Raw genomic sequence first — 27,197 nt, 5'->3', positions numbered from 1 at the left:
TTTTCCCGGTATCCTGGAAATATGATGTGGTGCGTTTTGATGACTGCACGACTGGTTGCTGCGTGAGTGTCAAAGCAATGATGCAGGGGCTCTCACTGCCCACGTAGTTACCGACAATACCCAGTTGCCTTCATTGCTCCACAATGGTACGGGAGACAGCTGGCATACACAAAACAAAATACACACACAAGCAGATACGCGCGCCTACTTTGACAGCATGTATCCAAAGGATGGTGTCACACACCTCTGCAGCAGATTTTGCCTCGAGCCGTGTGCGCATGTATGTGTGTAAGTTTGATAGACAGGCCATCCCTGCGCTCAGACACATACTGTAAGATCTCTGTCACGTTGTATTACACTGTCTGTATTTGTGTGTGTTTGAGGGTCTGGTTTGTGTCTGGAAGTCAGTGTGCGACCACAGAGACCCGCCCGGCCTCATGATACCGGCCACTCCTGTCAGGATGAGACTAAGAGCTGGAGGGGAAGTGAGATGTGGACAGATATGAAAGAATGGCGATTGCATTTTTTTCCCCCTTCAAAACTACCATTCTAGCATATAGTTCAATATTATCCATCTGTCTTTGAGATGAAATGTCTTACAGTATCTCTGTTACTTTCACCACAACAAGACAAAGGACAGAATTGCCTTCTCAACATGCTAGAATGTATTTTTTTCATTTTAATCATGCCTCTCTTTGACAGTCCCATGAACCGCCTACACTATTACAAGTTTGTTTCTCTAAATTTTTATGATAATAATCGGTTTTTCATACAGTCGTGAATGTTTACTTCTACGTATCTATCATTAAAGACAGAAGCCGCAAGTGGGAATTTCGCAGTGGGCTTGGTTTCGCGGTTTTCATTGACTCTAAGCCACATGGACCCAGTTTTCGACACACCCACTCAGCACACGAACACAGCCCGTGATTGTCGTGTTTTGTCAACAGGGATTGATCGTCTCTTGAACTTTCAAGTCTGAAAGTTTTGTGTGCTTTGACGCGTCTGCACAAGCATACAAAACGATCGTAGTGCAACTGCTCCACTGAGTGGGTCTGGTCTGGCGTTGGCCCTCTCCAGGGACCGGAGCCCCCGGGCATTGCCTATTCTCCTCTGAGACCTAACTGTTAATTAGAAGCTGATCTGTGGAATGAATAGCCATTAATGTGTGTATGTGTGTGCATGTGCGTGCGCACGCATTCACCACTGCGAGTTTTAGCTCTCTTTTCTAATTAACAGGCAGCGCAGTCATCCTCAAGTCCTCCTCTCTTTCAGTCCTTTTTCTTTCTCTTTCTAACCTTTTTGCCCTTTCTACATCATGCACTTCCTCTTACCTTTTTCTTCTTTCAGCCTCCTTTCACTTATAATTGTCTCCTCGGCTGTCTCTATTAAAGACTATTTGTTCCTTCCTTTTTATGCAAGTCTTTATGATTCTTTGGAGGTACTTTACCAACAAAAAATGGCTATAACGTCAGGATCTAGCTGTAAATAGTCTTGAAAAAATATAAACATACATAAGGTAGAAGAAATGAGTGATGTAAATGTTTTTAACCCCTTTTTTCCTCAGCTACAATAGTGCCCTGTTTATTTGGTTTCCAAACAAATGTTGGCCAGATGGAACATTGATACTGCCATTTATCATCATCACCATTGATTAAATACTCATGCCTAGTATAACATGATTTATTTTATTTCCTTCTTCATTATTCTGATTATTATCAGTGATAATTATTATTTCTAGTACTACAAGAAAAATAAGTAAATTTTAGCTTTTCCCCATCAGGGGTTGCCACACCAGGTCACTCTCATAATTATTTTGGCACAGTTTTTATGCATGATGCCATTTCTACAAGTTTAAAAAAAAAAAAAAAAAAGATTGTGTGTTTTGACTATTTATTTTTTCTTCCTGTAGCCCGTACCTGTGGTAGCAACTTAAGGGGGCCCCGTGGGATTATAACGTCGCCTAACTACCCTGTCCAGTATGAAAACAATGCTCACTGTGTCTGGGTAATCACTGCCCTGGATTCTACAAAGGTGAGTCCCCCCCCCCCATCCTCCCTTTTCACCGTCCTAAAATGAATGAAAAATCCCGAAATACAATATAGACGGATGTCTCCAAGTGTGTGATTGTGAGTCCTTTATTTTTGCTGTTGACTGACAACATTTGGGTTCAAAATCAAACAATTAGTGTGGAAAAAAGTATAAATTTTTTGTTGACATCTGGATTTTATACACAACTTAGAAGATGACACTTTTTGTTTGAACACATTTTTCAAGTGGGGAAAAAGTATTGAAATGAGACGCGGGTGTCTGTTTCTGCTCAAATGTGTCCTATGACTCAAATTAAAAAATAACAATGTGTTGAGTTATAAATTTGAGCTTTGCCTTCGAAGCTAATGATAAAATTAGAGAGTTATATATCAGTTAAAAACGAGCCTTTTTTTTAAGTAATAAAAGATGCCAAATAATTTAATGTGAACATTAGCCATAATAAAACAACCATTTGGAATGGCCTTAAAAAAAGAAACCACTATGTAACGGTTGTAACCAACAGGTCGCTTGAGGAAAACAGAATCTGTTCATTAAAACCTTGTGAGATGTGTACAGACAGCCCAAAGGGGAAAAAAAACTGTTAATGGTATCAATAACTATCAATGACAAATAGTAAAGAGCAGTGCCCTTCAAATAGGAGTGGGGTGATTTAGGTTTGTGGGCAACCGTGTGTTTCAAGCCAGTATTGTCTTCCTCCTGTCGAACAAGCTAATCATTATGTACTGAACTGCAATTTACTGCAAATATCCTTAATACCAAAACCTCTATTGTGTATTGACCACTGATCCAGGAAGTAGGTGGAAGAGGGTAAGACTTCCCAAGGAGGTGCATGCCTTGGGGCTGTGTGGAGATGCAGCTAGTTTAAGGGTAAAAAGACCACGGCCCAGGCAAATGTTTGGAGTTGAGCTGAAGGGGAGATGATGGATGAGTTTCTTGGCGAACACAACTTGGGGGCTTGATCCTCCTTCTCTTTGTCCTCACACATCTTTTGCATTGGTATGACAGCTGTGCCAAAGACATCCCCGGGTGTTATTGGGGTGTCAAAGAGAATCTTCTTCTTACTTGACAGGACTGTGAGGTGGAGCCACCAGGCTTATTCTTGCACGAAACACCACGGAAGATCTTGGTTTTAGATCGAGTCCTCGGTGCATCGTTTGAACACGGGCAGTCTGGCCTGTTTGCAAGGCCATCACTAAATTGCTGTAGGAAAGATGGTGCCCTCACTGTCCCATTTTTCGTGTGAAGCATCATCTTTGCGTGGTCTTGGTTTTTGCTACAGTTACGTTAATGTTATCGTGAGGTGTCTGACAGGGTGAAGTGCATCAAACTGGACTCTTGCTGATAGTTGTCGTTACCATCAGCTTGGGAGACATTGCCACTTGTTTCTACTAAATGTTCCCACTTAACTTTATTAGTTTAAACTGACTTGTCTCTAAAATCAAGTGCCCTCGCGTGTGTTCGCTTTCAGACTAAATTACTCGTAAAGGGACCATGCAGCACCTATGACCACTGGTTGAGTTTTATGCTCAAGTAGGGGACGGTATCAAAAGACACAGTTTGGGATTTCTTTTTTATTCAGGAACATTTTTGTTGGCTCTTATTAGTTACCGTTCTTTAATTTCATAAATTTGCCGTTGTTGTAAAAATAATTATTCGTACAGGCAGAGAATACCCGAACAAAATAGTAGAAAGCAAAGTCACTGGTACAGATTATCTTTGCACAAATCTACCTGGAAACATGCAGCATTCAGAAGGACTGGCGAATAGTGGATTTCCAGTCTTCATTTTTTTACCTTCCTACCTGAAAATGTTTCATAATACACAAAATGGAGGAAGAGAGTCATTCTGTTGGTCAGATAGAAACAGTATGATGGGAATCAAGGGGGAAGGTCACTAAGGGGCAATGCATGTAATCCGTTTCACATCTCCACTTATTGGTCTTGATCAGACGGACTTGGAGGCACTTTTTTCGTCATCAAATTAATCCCAATTTGTTTAAACATCAACAACAATTTGTTAAACATTGAAACATTAAACTGAAATACAGCTATTGAAAATGTGATCACTTTGAAATAACTGAATTTTACAACAGAAAATTTTCAGTGGCATTTTTGATTCAAATCCTGGTGGCACATATTTACTTCCTTCCATAGTGTGTTAATAAATGTGAATGGGTGAAGTCGCAATTGCCGAACCTTAAATATGCAAATGATTCAATGCCAAACCTGCACACATTCCCAAGTATCCATGTGAATATATCTGAAAATAAAATGATTTTATGTAAGCCAGTGAACTATGAAAAAAAAAATCATATGCAAGAAATATTTTTATGGTGGTAATAGAACTACACTTCATCATACCGAGAGGGATTTTATTGTATTTGTTATTGATTTATTGATTTTATCCGGTTTCTCTTACATGAGATAGGCACTTGATATTTTGTGGCCGATGAATCTAAATTTATACAAGAGGAATATATGTAAACAATAGATGAACATTTGGGTTTGAATAGGCATTCTAAAAAATGTTGATGAAACCGGCTCAAAGGTGATCAAGCAGTATTTCTAAAGATATTCTGTACCATGCTGGACTGTTGCACCCACACATCAGGATGGTGTAGTGCAGAGCCAGTTGAAGTGTTGTTTGGGCTTCCTTATGATTCTCAACTGCCGAGCTCAAGGTCACCACACATCCTCAATTTTGTGAAAGCAGCTTTGTTGTTGAGTCATTGTTGTATCTGCATGAATAATTCATAGAGCCTCCGTACAACATCTCGAGTCTTTCCAGTTTCCCTGACACTATTATCTTCTCTTCATGTCTGATCACATATCCCATCTCTTCTCTCCTGTCCCTGCTCTCTACTTGTTCCTGTCGCTGTTCCTATTACAGTGTACTTGCCTCATTTTCTCTTTATGCCTCCTTTATTCTGCACCCATCCCTCCATCTTCTGCACCACTCATTTAGCATCTGCATACCCCCCCTTCTTTTTTTCTTCTTAGCCAATTGAACATAGTGTAAGTAGAAACAGGGAACACAAAATTAGAGCAAGATGGAATTGAGCTCCTTTGTAAGATACAGAAGAAAGAGGCTGGGAGTATACAGTAGATGAGCCAAACGAGGCTAAGTGTTCAGCCTACTACTTCATGAAAGGAAAGTGAGCAGCAAAATGGAAAATGCAGGATTTCCATGAGGGTATGGTTGACTGGAGAAGTTAATAGAGATGCTTTTACCGTTGATGGCAACAAATTGAGTCAATCCATCTATTGAGTCTGTGATGGAGTCTGGCTAAGAATAGGTAAATATAATTGGCTGTTCGACCCTTCACTTTCCTCTCTTCAGCTACGCAAGTAGACCCCTCCTTTGTTTCCACAATGTTTTTTTCCAGATCAGTTGCATGAAAATTCACTGTGATTGCATTTAGACAACAAAACAAACACAGAAACATAATAATGCCGTTTTTGGGGGGGAAATACAAACATTTAGATACCCAATTTTAAGGGCAAGTAAGTGTTTTGGATGTGGTAACTTAAGTATGAATGTGAATGATGTTTGTCTACATGTGCTGTGTGATTGGCTGGCAACCAGTACAGGGAGCCCCCGTTTGACCTAAAGTCAGCTGGGAGAATCTCCCACTCGCCCACGAACCTGATGAGAATACTGTAAGTGGGATTGAAAATAGATTTTATGAAGGAGGGATGTTCAGCATCACATGACTGATGCTGCATGAGCTGAATTGAGACAATGGTCTTTTTTTTTTTTTTGATGACATTTTGCCTTTAATCCAAAAGTCTTCTTTAATACTAAATGTTTGGTCTCCCTATTTGTGGTAGATATTTCCCCCAGAAGTGGTCGCGTTCCTGTTTGTTGTTACCAAGTGTTTGCTGGTGAACGACTGTTTTGCAGTTTTAAATCTGCCTGAATGGTGAACTTTGCATTCCAACTGGTCGTTCCCGTGGTGGAGTCCTCGTTTGTGGACACTCTTCCAATGGAATCATACAATCTTTGGGATAGAGCGGTCAAGATGTTGTTAGCAGATAATTGGTGATGGTGCAAACCTCCTCATCAGAGGAGGTGATGACTCTGCTTACCGGGGTAAGGTGCAGCAGCTGACCATATGGTGGAGAGACAATAACCTCCTCGTGAACACATCCAAAACAAAGGAGCTCCTCATAGACTTCATAACAAACAAAACAGGCGTTCAGCGCATTTCAGTCAGTGGGACCTCTGTAAAAAGGGTCAGTGACTTCTGCTTTCTGGGAGTCCGAATTGAGGAGAACCAGACCTGGAACAAGAACACTCCACAGGTGATTCATAAGGCACAAAAAAGACCCCATTTACTGAGAAACATCAGTAAGAACTACGACAGCCAGAGATTGCTCGTGTTTTTTTAATGCTCCACAATGGAAAGCATCCTCACCTACTGCCTGTACACGTGGTTTATTAGATGCACAGTAGCAAACGGTAAGGAACTCCAGAGGGTCACCAAAATAGCTGAGAAGGTCATTGGCAGCCATCTGCCCACATTGGAGGACCTTCACAGTTCTTACTGGATCTGGAGAGCCAGTGCTATCCTGAAGGACTCTTAACACCCAGGCTACTCGCTGTTCATGCTCCTGCCATCAGGCATATGGTACAGGACCATTAAATCCAGGACAAATAGACTGAAAAACTGCTTCTTTCCAATTGCTGCTTTTTTATTGCAATTGTTGCAATGAGAAATCTCTGAATCTGTAATTGTGCCTCTTCCACTGATAGATTTGACAAAAGTCCAGTTCGGATTGTGTTTGTGCCATCTGTGTTCTGTTTTTGGTGGTAGGGTTTCTCTATGATTCATCCTTGAGGGTTCTGTTAAGCATGTGTTGTTGTGGTTTGATGGGAGTCAAACACCAGGTATTCATGTATGGGTGTTCCGGTTTTCCCTCACTGATGAACACTTGCAGTCCACATCTCTACAACGCAGAATCTTGCCTGGATACTTTCTGACTCCATATTCTCACTGGGGCAAGCTCATCTCCGAAGGCTCACCCTCACTGTGTTGATATGCCCAGCGTGGCACGGACCGATCTAGCAAATTGGCCAACCCACGCAGCAAGTCCTGCACTTGCGCGAAAATAAAGATATGACACTTTTTACGCTCAACCGCAGTTGCGTTGTAAAGCCCAAACTTTGCTTTGGGTTTTGGGTTTCTCTATGATTTACTTTGACAGCCCTACTCTATAGGAACAAGGTTTTGAAATCATCACGATTCTTCACAATGGAAAATGGACGAATGCAATTCTAATCCTAGCTTTAGACATTTAAAATTGTCTGCGCGTGTGTTCCCTTTGTTATGATTAATGATTAATTCAGTATATCCGCATCCGCTTTAGTGACAGATAGAGCCACCACAGCAACTGACATTTACAGTGTCACGTTTGTCATACATACCGGAACAGACAATGACAGAGACAAATGGGAGGATGAAGATAGTTACTGACCAAATAAGAGAAGTAATAATAATGAAAAAAATCCCCCCCCTCAAAAAAAAATGTAGTACAGTCTGTACATACCGTATATAACATAGTCATTGGTTTGTACACTAAATCACGCGTGGCATTGACTTCTGAGTCTGAATCGTGGCTCTCATTACAGTTTAGTTTGCTGCCATCGCAGATACTTGTGTGATAGGTTTGATTAATATTTACTTCTATTACTTGTGAATAAATGTTTGTGGATAATTGTCGACAAAGCAGCAGAAGGTGAACACTGTGTACGGCGACATTCTTAATACAATTTGAATGTTACTGTAAGTCGGCAGCAAGAGCTTCCAGTAATAATGAGTCTGTTTTTGTAATTTTTTCATGAGGTTTCAGAGCTCTTCAACTGAAACATATTTGCTGTATGAAACGCCATGCAAAGGTCCTGCCATTCGGTTTTTGTGCAAGGGAACAGGAAGTGGATGAGGCGGTCAAAACAAGTGGAAGGAAGGAAGAAGTAGCAATAGCAGGATGTGCTAGAAGCTTTAAAGATGATGCCTCATAATTTGTAACAATTTTCAACTCGCAAATGAATTTCCATAACAAATGAACGTCTTTTCAGGCATGATGGAGGTGTGAGTAGCATCCACAAGCTAATCTGTAAACTACCACAGTGACGGGATTGTTATTGAAGGTCACGACTCTGGGTGAACACTTTAGGGGAGGGCTGTACTTATTTCACCCAAATTCATATCAACTTGGTTAGCTTTGTGAAAGGCAAAGTTTTGTACCGTCGTGGTTGGACTGTGTTCTTACAATTACGGTATTGCGGCAAAACTTCACCACTGATTTCCATGGAACTTTATTCATAGACGTTGCATGTGCAAATGATAAAATTTTAGCAGTAAATATGTTAAAAATGCCAGGAAAACACATTCACGACACAATTTTGTTCCCTACCTTTATGACTCTAAAAAAAAAAAAAAAAAAAAAAGAATTACCCAAGGTAATCTTACATTGCAAATAACGCTGTGGTTGTCATGATAATAATTTTGTAACAAATCCTCTTTGTGGATAATCAAAATTGCTTTTCTTGATGATTAAATGCATCTTGGAAAGCTGTGAAGTGTGTCGACCAGGAAGAAATGCTCATTGGGTCCTTATGTGATCTGCTGGAGAAAGACAGCGCTGAAAGGGCCAGAGGAGATAATAAAGTATTTAAAGTGAGGAAATGAGCATGTATTAAGATGAATAACAATCATCTTTCTGTCGACCTCTCTTTTCTTTCCACTGAATTTCATTGTTCCTTGCCCCCCCCTCACTCTTATTCCACATGACATATTTCATTTTTACCGTGTAAAGACAACAGCCAAATGATGCTATTGAAGTGTGTTCGTTTTTGTTTCCTCTTTATTTTGGTTAACACCTTGAGATTTAATCAGTGAATAATAAGTCGTGCCGGCTGGTCATTGCCTTTTTGTTCGCTTCTCCTCGCTTCTTCATTTGCGGTAATTTGACGGTGTTTTAAGAAATTACGCTCTAAGATAGGTATTACTTCATTATAGTGTTGATGAAGTATGTTATGGTAGAATTCATGGTTTTATTTTTACGCTGAAGTTACCTGCATCTGAAGCTTGGACAGGTTTATGATGCTGGAAATTTCTCTGACTATGGAGTTGATAAATTTACATTTTTGTGAGAATATGTTTCAAACGTGGAAGGGGAAATGATTATCTTTATGGTAGTTGTTAGAAACACTGAACTTCAGGAGAAGAGAGAACACCGAGGGGTGTGCGTGCGGGGATGTCAGTCACCGAATTCATCAGTATCAAGAAGATAATTATTTTGTTTAAGTCTGAGGCATGCTTGACTGCTCACAGGCGTAACTCATTAGGTGTCTAATCACTGCTGCCTTTTTTGGAATACATATCAATGCGTGTGTGTGTGTGTGTGTGTGTGTGTGTGTGTGTGCGTGTGTGTGTGTCTGTGTGGTCCTCTCCATTTACACATTTGGTCACTTTCATTCATGGATCATTTACTTCATCGCTGTCATCGCAAGTCAGGACACATTAAGTCAAATTGCAGACATTGAGGTGAATGACCACAGACCGAAGGCAGAATTTCTCCAGCATAGTTCTCCCAAATGATAAATGACCAATAGAAGCTGAGCTGTGCAATACAGATACCTACTTTATTTTACCACGTGATTAAAGCTTGTTGGGCGCTAATATCGTTTTCTAGTTTCCTCAGTAGTGACCCTTGTGAGGATAAGTGGCTCGAGAAATGGATGGATGGAGAAACTAGAAGATGTGATGGCTCAAAACATGACATTGAAATGCAGTGATTAACAGTCCGAAAGCAAATTTGTAATAATGAGAACCCTCAAATAAATTTGGATTGACGTGAGTCAAAAATTTCAATAGAAAAATGATTAGTTATCTTACTTTATTCAGATGGAAGTAGTAGAGTTGTGTAGTACTTCGTGACTCCTGAGTTATTCCAATTACAATCCAAATTCCATCCATCCATTATCTACCGCTTTTCCGGGTCAGGTCGCGGGGGAAGAAGCTTCAGCAGGGCTACCCAAACTTCCCTTTCCCCAGCCACTTCTTCCAGCTCTTCCAAAGTGATCCCAAGGCGTTCCCAAGCCAGCTGAGAGACATAGTCTCTCCAGCATGACCTGGGTCGTCCTCGGGGTCTCTTTACGGTGGGACATGCCCGGAATACCTCACCAGGGAGGCGTCCGGGAGGCATCCGAATCAGATGCCCCAGCCACCTCATTTGACTCCTGTCAATGTGAAGCAATAGCAGCTCGAAACTGAGCCCCTCCCGAATGACCAGGCCTCTAACCCTATCTCTAATGGAGAGTCCGGTCACCCTGCGGAGGAAACTCATTTTGGCCACTTGTATCCGGGATCTTGTTCTTTCGGTCACGACCCACAGCTCATCCCCATAGGTGAGGGTAGGAATGTAGATCAACTGGTAAATTGAAAGCCTCGCCTTTCGACTTAGCTCCCTCTTTACCACAACAGACCGACACAACGTCCGCATCACTCCACAGTCAATCCAAATTTTCACATCAAAGTCAATAATTATCCCGCGCAACAGGATGACCTCTTGGTAAACACAACTGCCCCAGTTCAAATCTTTGCTCAGGCCTTCTTGTGTGGAGCATGCACGTTTTCCCATGTTTGCTTGAGCTTCTCATGGCTTTCATCCACATTAAAAAACTCACAATACTCGAAACCACACGTTAAACTCACAACCACATCTCCCATTGGACTCAAAAATATCCAGGCTGCAGATCAATTTAGTAATCAGCGTGGAGCAGGCCCACACAGTAATCGTAAAGATCCATCAGAATTCGATTTCTTTGCTATTATCACAGATATTTACTTTATAGTTGACACAACCACACGTGTGCTTCCTTGATGCGGCAAGAAACCAGAGCATCGTGAATGAAACGTAAAATTTTAACTTGTAGGACCAGGCTCACCACCACCAAAAATAATAATTTCACTGCACACAACTAGAAACACACCACAAAATAACACATAAACTAGCCGTGATCACACAGTCAAACCGAGTCAATGTTACTCCAGCAAACCACTCTCAGGGCATTGAATTGATGTTAGTCAATCATGCCACAATCCTGTATTACGGCACAACAGTTACCTGAGCGAATTATAGTCTACCCGCAACCAAGGAGCTCAGAGGTCTAGGGCAGGGGTCAGAAAATCTTTTGGACTGAGAGAGCCATGAAGGCCAAATATTTTAAAATGTAATTTCAGAAGTATTTTAAAAACAAAGTACAGGTGTATTTGCGCATTTATGTCAGACCAACATTGTTAAAGTATCCATCCTTCCATTTTCTTTGCCTCTTATCCTCATGAGGGTCGTGGGGAGTGCTGCGGACTATCCCAGCTGTCAACGGGCAGGAGGCGGGGTACACCCCGAACCGGTTGCCAGCCAATCCCAGGGCACATGGAGACAAACAGTCACACTCACAATCACACCCAGGGGCAATTTAGAGTGTCCAATTAATGTTGCATGTTTTTGGAATGTGAGAGGAAACTGGAGTGCCCGGAGAAAACCCACGCAGGCACGGGGAGAACGTGCAAACTCCACACAGACGTGTCCGGGATCGAACCTAGGACCTCAGAACTGTAAGGCCAACGCTTTTCTATCTGACCCACCTTGCCGCCCTGTTAAAGTACAATTAAGTCTAATTATTTTAAATAACATTGTTATCATATTGCTAACCAATGATGACAAAAGTACTACAGTTAACACTTACAACAATTAATACGACAATGAATGCGACTTCTGGTGCTTCATACGTTGTTAGATTAAGCTTCATGCAAGCGTTGAGACTTCCATCCGTTTATCGTGAACGTAATTCAATTTGATTTGCTATCCCGATGGTGCGGTGGTAAACGGTTCTTGTCGACAACGGCATGTCTTTTATTCGTTCGATTATCTTGTCTTCATGCGAAGTTGTCAAAATGTTTATTGGCAACATCGAGGTCGAATGCTTTGAGATACTCTCCATCTGTGAATTTAGACACACAGCAGAACCCTCCCTCTCCACAAAGGCTGTCCGTTCTTGTTGAGAACTTCGGAACTCCTCATATTTTTTTCTTTGAGCAACCTTTGTCAAAAGTACTTCCATAATTAATTGTTCCAACACAATCGGCATTGGACGCTGCGCCTGTGGACATCGACAGCCACACTAAACTACAGCAACCCCACTAGGACAAACCTTCTCTGCGTCATTTGCGTTGCCCGCACGATAGTAATCTTGTGTACAGTGTGTCGTTATGAGGGCTCCGCGAACCATACGCAACCATCAAAAGAGCCAGGTATGGCTCGCAAGCCGACCCCCGGTCTAGCGGTTCTAAGCCACCGGCTGGCCTAGATTCAATTCACATTTTAACACAATTTCATTCCCATGTTTATGAAATGGAAGCACAGCACTCTTTGGGAAGGTCGACTGAAGCATTAAAATCTAATAAAGGGTATTTAAACGTTGAGCCACAGGTAAAGAGGAATGGATTGAAATAATCGAATAAACATATAATGAGCCTCATTTCTGTGGAAAACAACTCATTTTGCTAAAGCAGCACCTTTACATACACATTAACAATATGCTTTTTTTTTTTTTTTTCCAACGTGAGCTGGCTCTCATTGTTCGGTTCAAAACATCCCTACCAAAAAGAAAACCTTGGAAATTTTTGGTGTTACTTGACATGAAATACACATGTAATACACGCTATCAGTAACTGACTTTTTTGTTGTACTTTAAATATTTTTTTACAACATCCTCTTTGTGTCGCCTCGCTGGTGAACACCTGCATTCCTAAGAATTTTTACAACATAGAAACTTACCCCAAACCTAAGTAAGCTTGTTGCCAACATGCCAGGTATCTAGTTTTGACAAAATGTCACGATCGAAGAAACCCTTAGATTTACAATTATTCAAACTTTTATTGAAAAACACACTTTTCAAGATGTTTAAATTATTTGTGTTATAATATTGAACACATTTATTTTAAGTTCAAGTTCACTTTGACGAACAGAGGCAAGAAATATGAAATATGGTGGCTCTTTAGGGCAAAAAAAAAGGCTCAGTGCCAGACTGGCGGCCCCCATGGAGTTACAGGTCCACAACTCATCGAGTCTTCTGTCCGAGCAGCCCACTCCATGCCACTGGCAACAGCATCTGTTTTATCAAATCTGGACAGTTTTTTCTCCATGGAAAAGAAAGATCGAGCACACCTACTCTCATTTTCAACAAAAGGCAAGTTGGATTCCAGGAAGTTTCTTTTGGCTTTTTCTCAGGTGGATTTCTGAGCCAATCTTGTGAAAGAAATCATATTGTGTGTTAGGTTACAGCGTTTCTTCTTTGGTAAGCTTTTGCCCGCATCTTTTACCTTTCTATTTTTATAGTTGATGCGTTCTGTTGATGTGTGGGTTACATGTCATTAAGTGCACTAAGTGCCATCACCGCTGCCTCCCCACTATCAAGTGTGTAACAAGAGTGGCTGATTGGAAGCGGCTTTATGAGCTGTGACTTGATGACATTTTTTTTTTTTTTTGGCCATCATCTAATATCCCCCTTTAGTAAATCTGGGACTGCATTTCCTTTGGTCTTACTGTGGCAATTATGCACATGAGGTAGATACAATCATTTCTGCAACAGTGCGTTTGAAACAACATGTGGGCCACAACGCTGTGGTTGCGCCCATTGACTGATCAGAATGCACCGCCATCAAAATGGCAACCCCTAATAGCGGCCAAATTAGCACATTATCTCAATTCAAAGCTTTTAGCGCTTCTAGATTTTGACTGTATTTTTCATCTGACAGACCATAATTTACTGAATTAGCCTCGTCGGCAGCCCTCTTCCCCTCATCCATAATCTTTCTGCGACTAAAAGGTGAACATGGGGTTGCGCTCCTTTGCTTATGTTGGTAATCGTGAGGAATAGCATTCGTTATACATTCAAATACACGAGAGAGCGTTAAACCAACTGGTCGGTTTTCCTATTGCGTCACGTTTGTTCCAGTTGTTCAGCAGTTCTTCAGGCACAGACCGTTTCGACATTATTTTTAAAACATTCCCCTCTGTAAGGAAACCAATCCCCCACGGCCAAATTTCAAGTTAGTCACTCAAACTTCCTCGCCTTTCATCTTTTGTCTCTGTTGACGTGACATCCGCTGAATGCGCCAGCTTGACTGCTGACACTGGTCATCAATTATGAATGTCAATCACTGTGATTAGTTTTTAATGGCATTACATTAAAATCCTGTTTCACTGTCCTGTTTTACTGTCAGATGCAAATTGCATTCATCAAGTCCTCCAGCTCCTCTGTGAAACATTTTTTTTCTCTTAAAAAAACAAAAAAAAAAACAAAATTCGCTATATCAAAATCTTTACAAAAATAATCCGTATTTGTGGTTGGCATGTCCTGAGTAATATTTACTTAATATTGTTTATTTGCTGCATTATTGCTTCCAATATTCTTCCTTTCACATGTAGTTAAATACAGCATGTAGCTAATAATGAAAATATTGGCAAATTGTGATGCAGTGCAGTTCTAACACAACTGCAAACTAAAACTTCCATTATCATAACATTTTCCAATCACTCCAATGAAACAAATGTACTATATCCACATTTTTCTTCCAAAAATGTAAAAAAGACACACTTTACAATTTTAATGCAAGTTCAGTAGAATGCTTTATATTATGAAAGAACTTAACATAATCTTTGAGAATACTACAAAATATTGTTTCCTCAAGGTTTTTTTTGATGACAAAAATAGGCATATGAATAATTTATTGTTCTGAAAACACTAATAAAAAACATATATTATACTTGTGCATCTAGAAGGTATTTTATTGGAGCAAACTAAGTATTCCTCATCCTGTGATCACATCGTGAACAGTATTATTATATTCCGGTAGCTGGAGAAAAATAATCATATTTCATCCTCGTTTTCATATTTTCGTGATCCCGATCACATGATCCGTTGACTTTCGACTCAGGCAGACACTCTTAATTAATGATGATGTTACTGTTGTTATCATCATTGATCGGTCGGCCATCTGTCGAGGGTCACTTTCTGCTCCCTGGCCGGTGGTTAAACCGGACCCAGTGAGAACCTGAGAAACAATTAACTCATGTAAAGAAGAGCAATTAATGCCAAAGTTCAATGCATTTTCACACAAGCAGACGTACTACAAGTAGTGTTTCACTGTTCTGGTGGATTCTATATTTGTCTTTCTGCTATTAGTCACTGTTTGGCACCACATTTTGTATCCACGGTAAATTTTACTATGGCTCCAAGACTCACTGTAAAGAGGATTTATCGGGTTTTCTGGGGCCGCAATGAGTTGCAAAGTACACATCATTTGGATTACACTGCAAATGAAATACTTGTGAAGAAATAAATATTAACGATTCCAACTCTGAAGTTAGTGGTATATTTTTAACCGTTTGTTTTCAAATTCCAGTTGTGGGATCAAAGGAATTCAAACTGAGAGGTTATTTTCTCCGCAGGTGGTCAAGTTTTCAACTATTTACAGTACTTTATTTTTGTCCTATTCATTCCCCACAAGAAGCGGAAGTCGCTTCATTTGATTCTGCAGACATTTTTACAAGTGATACTTTTTCAAGGATAGCTGTCCTTTAACTGGTCTTGGCCTACATAACCAATATGTCTATCAGGCACGCTGATTCTGTCTTTTTCATGAATCATTTCCTTAAACCCCACGGGGCAGGATAATGAAACACTACCTTGTGCCTTGTCTGTGTCTGACCCTGCAGTGCAGCGTCTAACTGTGTTAAATAACAGCTGCTCACAGATTGATTTGCTGCTCATGCTACCGATGCCATAGTGATGAAATGTAAGAACATCCGTTCATTAGTTCTCGTCACTTGTCAGGATTTGGGGGGGGGGGGTTCAAGGTGGTGGTAAAGACCCTAATGAAGAGACGCAGGGGGGAAAAAGGGATAAAAAGGGGGGGGGGCAGTACTGATGAGATCCGATGGTGACAAAGACATCATGACCACACAGGGAAGCTCCAACAAGGCAACAGGAAAGAAAAGCTCAGATTACATGAAGCAAAACCACATCCAAAATTCCAAAGGTCAACAAAAACGCACATTATGACAAGTGTCATCCTTTTTTACCTATTAGTTGTTTTGACTCAAGTCGAACTTGAATGGCTATAAAATTGGCAGAAGCCACTTTTTCTGCACGAGTGAATTTGCGATGCTGCCCCAGGAGACCTTTGAGTTAAAGGAAGGTATAAGAGCATGCTTCGGGACTTCACAGTGCTCTTAACTAATTTTAACGACTTATTGAGCCACCCTTTACCGCCCTCCTGCTCACTAATGACCTCAACATAAAAATGACTCAATTATCCATTGAAAGGCATCCAAGATGAAAATAAAAACACTTCATACGTGAGTTTTGATCCTATGTTGGAATCCTCTGTTGGAAATTATTTGTTGCCTCGTGTTTTGGAGAAGGTTCTCTCAGAAGGAACTGACATTGTTACAATGTGCAACATCTGCTTTAGACACTGCTGGAACTTTTCAAATGCATTTCCTAATTGACTTGACTGTGATTTTATTAGTTTTTTTATGCTGACACTCATTTTCTTAACGTTTCCTTAGCAGCACGTTTCTTTTCTCGTTTTCTCCATTTCTCACTCATCTTCCTTCCTGGACTGTGCGCCGCTCCCATCCCTCCCCTCCTCTTCTCGACACAAAGAACGAGAGAGACAACGCCACACACATTGACCAATCACGTGTGGGCTCACTTTCTCTCTCAAGTAAACAACGAAAGCAGCTCGCAAACGTGACCTGGCTCTCATCGTTCGCTTCAAAGATCTTAGACGAGTTCCGTTTGCATCTGGCGCATCGCTACTGCACTCTCAACTAACACTCAAGGATTTTTGTTTTTTAACTACACATGCCCACACACCCACAAACAAGGTTGTATTTTATATTGTTTCTCTCAGAGTAAATGTAGCCATATATTTATTATCTATTACAAACCCCAATTCCTATGAAGTTATGACGTGTGAAACATAAAAAAAGAGAACCCAATAATTTGAAAATCCTTCCTGCCGTATATTCAGTTGAATCCACTCCAAAGGCAAAACTGATTAATGTAATTATGTTTTTGCCAATGTTCTCTTATTTTGAATTTGCCAGCAACTCATTCCAAAAAAGATTGGAGAATACATACAAAAAAAGACAGTTAATTTAAACAAAGCCGTTTGGAGCAGCCTTTGCTGTTATTGACGTCAACCTAATGTTACTTTAGGCATACTGCACCAGTGCACCGAGTAGCCAGGACTGATGTGTGTACCATGTTCCTATGGTAAATTAAAGTCCTATATAGTAATCAATTAAATACAAACAGTATGCACCTGGTTCTATGGTCATCATTACCATTTTTTTTGTTCAAAATGAAGCAAAAGTGCTAACGTTCTAATCATCTACTCACGTTTATCATATGGTAATACAAAACAAGACAGCAAGAGGGCACTTTGAAATTATTGAAATATTTAGTTAAAAATCATGTCATGAATTCAATAACATTTTAATTGAATTTATCAAAAAAAAAAAAAAAAAAAAACCACAGCCTTACGCTTGCATAGGCAAAGTCTGTGGGGTGCGGCCACTTTTACTGGAGACATTTATATTTAATTTTGAATCAGCCTTCCAGAATGCTGTGGTCCACCTCTGTAGCTAGAATGTGCTGCAGTGTTCTCCCTATAAAGTAAAAGCACTTTTTTGAAACAAGTTTTATTGTAACTTTTACAATGAAGTGTCTTTATGTGCTACCCTTTTTTGTGTTTTTTACTGATTTATGGATATATCTTTATGTGGCATTGGCTTTGTGTGGGTATGAATCCTTCTCAACTGAATACCCTCGCTTCACTCATGTACTTTCCCAAACTCTCGCCTCCACTCTTCCACTCCACTTCACGGGGCTTGTGACTTTTAGACCTGACAAATGATTGTCTCTAATCAATAACATGAATTCTGCCTTTTTGACTGCTTTATTATCTGCGTGGTTTCACCGTCACTCATGACTGTGCCTGTCGTCAACTTGCCTTGAGAGATGGCAGTTTATTTTACTCCACCTCCCTCTCTAAAAACTGAAAGCATGATGTGGAACACGCAACTAATGCAATGTTGGTCAGATCGCAGTTGTCACTGGTTTTAGAGCTGGAGGCAGACTGAATCAGTCAGCGGTAACCATGTTGGAATTGTATATGCATGAAAGACCTTCAATGACTTGTAGTACCATTCTGTGATGGTATCTCATGAACAATAAACATAAAATAAGCAAAACAATTGCAGCGTCAAGGCTCACTGAGCTAAATTATCTCATTATGTCACGCAATATGATGGTTTTACCTTAATGTGCAACTTTCAGAGCTACAAACTGTATAATGTCATATAAATAAGTTGCACTATGCTTGAACGCTCAACAAATGTCATTATTTTGCAGATATTGGGCAAAATACAGTTAAACATGATCATGTTAGTATGAAGCTTTAGTTGAAATTTGAGATGTTCCTCAAACAAAATGCATTTCAAACCAATGAGATAAATGCAGTTCTCAGGGATGTGAAATTTCCGCGGAATTCTGCGGATTCTGTTGTGAAAAATATGATTTTCACAAAACCTATATTTTTACATTAAATATAATTTGGGGATAGGGGTCTACTTGGCTTTAATAGCCTTGCGCGGCGACCAGGCCTCCTATCCTGCGGCGGATCAATACAGACGGACACGCGGAGTTTTATGACAGCTGAACGTAGAACATGTTTTTGAGTGCAATTCGGCAAAGCCGAGAAGAACTTAACGCGGGCTGAAAATAGCGTGACCTGGTAACGCGTACGGGAATTTTACAGATGAACGACATTGCCATACTTACTATTTTTCACAACATTGCAACAAATGCCTTGCGGCATTTGCGCCAACTTTTGTCTTTCCTGTCTCGGTATTCGCTTTGAAACACGTGTTGATAAGAAGAACAAAAAAAAAAAACACTGCCAGTAGTCAAACTTTGCGACGAGAATATGACAGTCGCAAGAAGGGATATTGTGCAATGGGAAGACTGAGAAAGACTGTGGAAAAAAAATCAATAAGGAAAATGGCATCAAAAACCCATGGAATTGGAATTGGCTTGAACATAAAGTCGGCAACGACTACCTGCATGAACACATTTGTAAAATCAAGGAACCGGGCAAGGCTTACTGTGTGCTATCCCACAAAGATATCAAGTATGGATCAGGCGGGAGGACTCAGTTGGTGGACCACGTACAAAGGAAAAAAACATTCCGAACTAGTGAAATTGAAGTAGTTGAATTACAGATTGCCAAGTAGATCTAATCATTTCTGAAATTATTTTGTTTGGATTCAGATTGAAAGTTAAGATCTTAGATCAGTTTCCTCTGATTTTCTGTTCCTCATTTCACAGCCCTGAGTTCTTAGTTGTGTCCGGTTGCGGATGTGACTCCCTCAAACCAACGCTAAAACTATGCAAGAAAGTCCTCCTTGTAACACTCCGTCTTTTGTCAGTTACCATAAAAAGATAACTTTTCAAAGTTGATTTGCATCTTTGATGCATTCTATGGAGCTATTACTGGTTGACTAAACATGGCCTGAGGCAGTAGGAGTCAGCGCGTCATAGGAAAGCAAAATGCTTTCGACATATTGCAGTTTCTCATTCATTAGACTCCATCGATCTACAATTCCAATTTTAAAACTTTTTTTTGGGTCTTTTTTGGTATTTTGAATGCTGACATGGGTTTCTTTGACTACCGTGCATCTTCGTGTAGATAGAACTAAACAAATGTGGCTTTGTGGACAAAATATCCATACTTGACTTCCATTTGAATTTTATTTGGTGTAGTGTGATTTACTTTGTCATGATCTCACACCGACGCTTCACTGAAGACCCCTTTTCAACCGGAGGCTCCAGCTGAGACCAGTTCTGCTCTCTTTGAGAGTTCCTGCCACAGCAGAATTGTTCCATCTTTCATGCTCTCAGTTGTATGATTTACAACTGATAAATAATTGACAAGCAGCAAATAATGGAATACCCGTATTACAGCATTTTAGAGTGCATGGTAGATTGATGATCCGGTGCAGTATGCATGCAACTGAAGGCTTGTGCCTGCAAGTAAAGCATTTAGCAGTCAATTTGTCTGGTTCAGACAGCGGGAGGGTGCACAATGAAGAGTGGCTAGCCTCCAAAGTCATTTTTGGAACTATGAATGTACAAAAAGAAGGCTGCCAAATTAAAGCAAGTGCTTTGTCTCATTTATCTATTTTATTATGTTAATTACAAAACGTTTCACCATTCGGTTAATTGTATTCCATAGGTCATTTTAATTAAATGAAACACAATTTTCAACCCCATGAAACAAATGTTCTCTCTGTCATGAAGGTAGCATTATAGCTATTACTCTTACATCTGTAAAGCTTTTCATTTGGTCTTAGTTTTGCCTTTTTAAACTTTTTGCTTTGGTTTTCATCTTTTGGCCAGTAACATTATTTTCTGCATTTCTCCAGGTTATAAAGCTATCATTTGAAGAGTTTGACCTGGAACGAGGGTACGATACACTGACCGTGGGCGATGGAGGCAAGATAGGAGACACTAGACGAGTACTTTATGTGTAAGTAACATTAAAACCATGGGAGAAATTATACCTGAACTTGTATTATTCATGAATAATTACTTAACTTAAATTACCTGAATAAATTGAGAGCATGGATGTGAGCTGTGCATAGGACATACCGTTAATCACACTTGTAGAGCTAATACACAAGTGCTGAAGAATATGTATATTATTGTGGTTGTGTTTTGCAGTGGTGTAATATTTATAGTTGGTATTGGCAGCCTTTACAATGGACCTTTCCAGCTGTCGAGCTTAAGCTCCGCCCCCATAGCTACAGTTGCCTTGTCCCACAAGCTTCCAAAATGGCGACTGAACAGAACAGGTTTGAAGTCGATTCTCTATCGCGTATTCCAGATAATATTGCGGTATGTTTTTTTGCCAAATGCGTCAGACTTGTCCAAGAGAGTTCTACAGAGAGGTCTCAACTATTTCACGCAAGGATATGTACACGGAATTAAGATTTTGGACGGAGCAGGACGCAATTTCAGAGTTACAGCGAATCGATCGATGCAAAAAATTTTGATGCCTCACAACCTTCATATTGAAATCCAACTGGGAAAAATAGTGGAATTGTACTGGGGATGTAAAGCAGGGTGAGTACTTTTTACTTGGAAAGATCATGAGTAATATCATCATAGTCTTTAGAAGTGAGTTAGGTTCAATTTTCTACAAGTGCATTTAAACAATGGTGATTAACTCAGTCAGTACCATAGTCGCCAGATGAAAAAGTTTGACTTGGCTTGTAATCGAACCCAGTGCTCTGTTTTAAAAATCCGATGTGATACAAATAGGCAAATAGTCTCTTGCATGACTTGGCGCATTTACGTATCACTAACCTGACTCTTCGGCATAAAACATGACACACTTCATTCGGCAGTTCAGTGATACACTAACAAAGTGTAAGTTGTTCTGCAATGTATAAAGCACTGATAATAATTCAATCAAACTAAGAGAAGATACTTCTCCCTCACTTACCTTTGAACATACAGCCTTGTGTTTGTTGATATTGTTCACATTTAGTTTTACGTGCAGTCTTCGTAAGCCTCGTAGACACTTCATCAACTGTGTTTTAGGCTTTGGAAAATGAATCAAGCGGGCCCCTTGTAACCTAGCAGGATATCTTTCATCAGAATTGCATGTTTCCCAAGCACATCTGGGGACCATTTTCTTCGTAACATTAACTTTTCCAAGCCCACACTACTGACAACCAGTATTGCTTGTGGGACAACATGGCGGCAGGGGCACATCAAGCCAGGGGTTAACACAATGCGGCTATCTGATTGGTTATTTTTGTACGAGTGATTGACATGTTGGAAAGGTCCATTACCTGATCCCTTGAAAAAAAAGGCTGGTTTCAGCCCAATACCGATGACGCCTTGTATCAGTGCTTGCCCATCCCTAGTGTTGGAAACCAATTGTACCGGGACTGCATTTAAGTTGCACAAGTTTAAAAACAAGTCAATATTCCAATATAAAAACAGCAATTAACAACACCCATCTTAACACCCCTTGTTGATTTTCTTTTGAGAATGTGTTGCAAAATGATCTAAATAAAAAGTAAAACATCCTGCTTTATCCCTTGACGACTACTGTCCTGAGGATCAGTTCCTTCATGACATATGCACGATAGCAATTTACACCCTGAGGGTTTGTTCGACTCTAGTGGGGCACACTATTTCTCGGACTATTTACAAACCCAAATTCCTCAGGGCCATTCGACTTAAAATGTTCCACTGGAATAGATAACTTTATACTGTGTACCCCCGGTGAGTATTTTATCCATCAGAGAAAAATATCAGCTTCAAATTACCATACTAATATTTCCTCTGTTGATCTACGTGTCTCTGTATAGACTCACTGGGTCCACTGTACCTGACATCATTGTGAGCTTGTCCAATCAGATGTGGCTTCATCTGCAGTCAGATGACACAATCGGCTCTGCTGGGTTCAAGGCAGTCTATGAAGGTATGTTGTTGTCCTGCAACACCTTGAACTTTTTTTGTCAAAAGCCACACACAAACACACGCACACGCACACACACACACACACACACACACACACAGACACACTACTCAGATAACAGAGTGTGAAAGTCAAATTATTGCTGACGCTCTTATTTAGTCATAAACACAACCTAGTCCTTTCTAGCACTGTGTGTGTGTGTATTTGGTTGTCTAGGTGTGTGTATGTGTTACTGTTAATTACAAGATGGTAATAAATGAATTATGAGTCAATCAGTTGATCGTTTTGCTTGGTTATTTTCACATTATACACAGGCTGACACTAACAGAGAGAGAGAGAGAGGAGAGAGAGAGAGAGAGAGTGAGAGAGAGAGAAAGCATGAAGACAGTGAAGGTGAGACGGGACAATGCACATATTTGGAGAGGAATTCATTATTTAAGACACTTCATCCATTTGATAGATACATGTGATTAAATGCAGCTTCTTACTACGCAGTGCAGCACTGTAAATTGTTTTGAGCTAAATTGAATACAAGTGCCACAAAGGCCCAGAAAGGTAACGACGGAGGTAATTGGATCCTGGCAGTGGGAGAGGCAGAAAGAGAGATGGGCTTTGAGAAATTGTCTGAATGGGACAAAATGACAAATTGAGTGAGAAGTTATAGATCTAGTCTTACTCGAGGCAAAGGGGTTGAACGCATGAAAGAGATCAAATGTGTGCTCTTGGTCCTTTCTTCCTCTCTGACTGACGATTGGTCAGTCACCAGGATCAGTCACTCTTCCACAAATTGTGCACACGGTAACAAGGCCAACAAAGGGCTGGCGATTCATTAAAATGACATCTTGATTTAAATTTTGGTTACTCATAATCATACCTTGCTGCGGTGTTTCTAAGTTCCCGCATTGTAAGCGCACCGTGAACGCTTGTAGCAGGCATGTGATGCATATGTTCTTCTGCCCTCCCAGAATTTGTTTGAAGTTGCTTCGTTACACCTCAGTTGGAGTTTCTGAAAAACTACTCGGACAGCAAAAAGAATTACACACATTGTGTGTTTACCGTAATTACAAGACACATGTTTTAGAAATCCCCATCTTAATGCTAACCGTCACCTGAAAACCCCATTGAAGAGCAAGCTAGTAGCATTAGATCTCGGGATGGATTTACCTTCAAATAACGTCGTAGTAACACATGGACGCACCTGATATAACAATACTCATAAACGTATTCTTCCTAAACTCAGTAAAACTAGATCAATAAAGCTTTATTGCAACTTTCTTCTTCTACGCTTTTTTACGTTTGGCATAAATGTGCATGGTGTCCCATGTAATCGAGCATTTAGAACGGCACGGTACACGTCACATCCGCGCACGTAGGTCATGTGACTCTCGAAAATGGCAGCACACGGGAAAATTCGTAATTGTTGATAAAAATGTTCTAAAAACACTATTAAATGAGAGAGGATTTAACATCACATTGTCAAGATAGACATATTACATGACCTATTGGATACATTGTTACTCCAAACCACCGGAATTTTCCTTTCAATTTCCCTGTTTCACGTCATTTAGGATTGCCATCATTGTCGCTATTTGATGAATCTCCAAATATTGAAATTATTATATATTGTTTATATATGACAGACAATAGCATTACCCCAAGTGCACATATTTTTAACTGGGGCTGTGTTTATTTTTAGTTTATTAATGTTGCTTGCAATATCAATCAAAATAATTGCGATTATTATTTTTTCCACAATTTCCCATCTCTAAATGACTTTGAAAAAGCTCAAGTTCTATGAAAACACATTGTGGCTTGTGAGCTTTTTTTGTTTAGTAGTTGGCGCTTTGTAATGCCCATCGTTGTTAATGTCGGGATTGAAGTGACGCAATAGGAAGAAGAAATGAGTCTGGATGTTCTGTTAACGTCAATTTTGTCACAGTGTACTTATCTACTTGTTGATATGTTTGGTCCCAAATAGACGACACACATATCCACATCACGTTAATGTTTTCTTTCTCAGTTATCGTCCCTTTTTAAAACAGTTGAGACTCCTTCAAACCCCTGTAGTTTTATATTTCAAAAACGTATTTCGGTGAACTGTTTTACAATCTGACTTGCTGAGTTGAAAACAGCTGAGTCACCACTGAGAGCAGCTCGCCTCTCAATATTTAAGGTTTTCAAGAAGAGTAATGAAGTCTGCTCTCCTGTCACAGTCCGGTGAAAACTTTGATGGGTCGAACTTTTGATTTACTCTCGGCACGCAGGACAAAGTAAATGTTTACTTCAGAAATGTGCAAGCAATAACATGAAAGGAGAGAGAAGCAAACGCACTACATGAAGTCACTTAGTGTTCCTTGATACTTTTGCAGCCAGCATTTTTCTTCAGGACAACTAAACAATTGGCTTTTTGTTTTGTTTTTTGTTTTTTTTTTGCGTGTCATGCCATGCTGCCTGAACCTATCTTGTCATCCTTTTAAGGTCCTGGTGCCGCGGATCACCTCAAGAGTTATTCAGTACTGCGAGTGCGAGTAACTACTTTGTACATTTGCAGTATGTGTGCTGCTGAATAGCTGAACACATTTGAACAATTGAAACTAAGTTTTTGTTTGTGTACGGAGAAAAGGGCCGTGTTAACGTCTTGTAGAAACAGCACATTGCAGTAAGCGATGATTTCAGTCAAGTGTGACTGCCGACATTCCAGGCTGAAGGCAATTGGTTGCGATGGCTGCTTCAGTGTGAATAATGTATTTTCTTCTTCAACTGATCAAAGTCATAAACACGAGCAGTGCATTGCTTTAACAGAAGCCGTGTGCTCTCACCTAATTTGTGATCATCAGGAAAATTAAAATTATATTTTGACATCACATTTGTGAAGATATGCCTTATTAAAAAAAACAACAAAAAACACCCGATGGACAGTTTCTACCATACCACAATAGATGAAAAAAGTTGAATTCCTACTTAACAATGATAATGGAAATTTTGCCCAGCTCTATGTTCACAAATAGCTATGCACAAAATATGTCAGTATTATCGAATACAGCAGGAAACAACTATGGGTAAACACTGTTCAATAAATACTCCATAGTTTCAGTCGAAACTGGACATTGTGTTTTCATAGACTGAGTTTCCACAAAGTACTTGAATTCAACTTCCTTCATATGTGTACCTATACCTAAAGTTCAGGTCAAAAGTGTCTATTTTTATAATATACAATTGTTTAGTTGGAAAGAAAACTTCACAATACAACAAATAAATAAATGATAGGTTATTTAAATGAAGTTTCATCAACTTTCACCCTGCTAGTTTCTGTTTCTTTCGCCTCTATCACAGTATTTTCTAACTACTGCTGAGCGAAGTCAGCCATTTTACATGTGACAAAAAATGCTTTAAAAAGTAAAAAGTACTCACAAATTGACTGATTAAAGTACCGCAATTCCTGGCCTACAGAGCGCAGCTGGTTGTAAGCCTCACCCAGTACATTTGTAAAGGAATACCATTTGGTACATACATATGCCATAGCCGTAAGTGCCCACGTTGAAACCCACTTTGAAACAAGAGATATTTACAAAGAAATACGGTACACAGTTTAACGCGAGCGCTGCCCCGCTAATGCTAGCACCGCCGCGCAAATGCTAATGCTGGCGCCACGTTAACAGGGCCCGTTAAAAAAAGCATACCAGTAAAAATCACTGAGACACGGCAGTAACACGCTAGTGCAGCGCTAACAGGGCCGGACCGGTAAAAGTCACTTCCTTGGCACATATAGTCCACCGGTCTCACTCTTACCTTTTCCGCTTGAGTGCCCCCTTGCGGCCGTTAGAAAAAATACATAAATTAGCTGCATCACCGCGCAAGCCGCAGGGTTGAAAGCGTGTGAAAAAAGTCACGGTTTAGAGGCCGGAAATTACAGTAGTCAATTGAACGCAAAGCTCGCAAGAAGCCAATCCGTATTCTGTTGTATTAATGAGAACAGGTATATTCATGGATCGATTGTATGTTCTTCCACCTTTGGGAAGAGAATTTAATTTAATCTGCCTCTCACGATACCTCACTGGCATGTGATGATGATGATGATGATGATGATACAAATTACCATAAGTGACATTGGATAGTTTCCTACGGCACCCCTGAGTAGAGGGTCTCTCTTACCACATTGGGGTGCCAGGCCATCCTGCTTGGTAATCACTACTCTGCTCCCTTTTGAGCAACCACTATTTAAATAAAATGTTTGAACTATCGGCCTTATTTCAAAACATGTACAGGTGGGTTCATTAAGCGGTACTAAATCAATCAAACAGGGTTGTGGTAACCAACGAAAACCATTATCAAGCTATCCAGAAAAATGTGCTTAAGAATTTTTTGATGCATTTTCTTACTGGATAACAATGGAATTCATTATATTTTCAATATATTATATTTTTATATTTCCCATTGTATTTCCTTTCATGTTTGATTTCTTTTGCCTGATTATACAGATTACTTTCCACAATGAGTCTATTGGGGTGAAAAA

General features: G+C 40.1%; 1 protein-coding gene across 1 annotated transcript in view; it reads left to right on the top strand.

The window, feature by feature from the left end:
- LOC133497966 (CUB and sushi domain-containing protein 1-like) overlaps window positions 1-27,197 on the top strand; it is a 521,981-nt gene that overhangs the window by 342,901 nt on the left and 151,883 nt on the right. The window contains exons 12-14 of the mRNA XM_061814268.1: window positions 1,910-2,031; window positions 20,616-20,719; window positions 22,575-22,687. Of these exons, the coding sequence (XP_061670252.1) occupies window positions 1,910-2,031; window positions 20,616-20,719; window positions 22,575-22,687 (339 nt within the window). The remainder of the gene's footprint in view (window positions 1-1,909; window positions 2,032-20,615; window positions 20,720-22,574; window positions 22,688-27,197) is intronic.

Source organism: Syngnathoides biaculeatus, chromosome 3 (genome assembly GCF_019802595.1).
Source record: "Syngnathoides biaculeatus isolate LvHL_M chromosome 3, ASM1980259v1, whole genome shotgun sequence".
NCBI lineage: Eukaryota > Metazoa > Chordata > Actinopteri > Syngnathiformes > Syngnathidae > Syngnathoides > Syngnathoides biaculeatus.
Note: the sequence above shows the minus strand (reverse complement) of the source record. Positions and strands in the feature narration are given on the sequence as shown.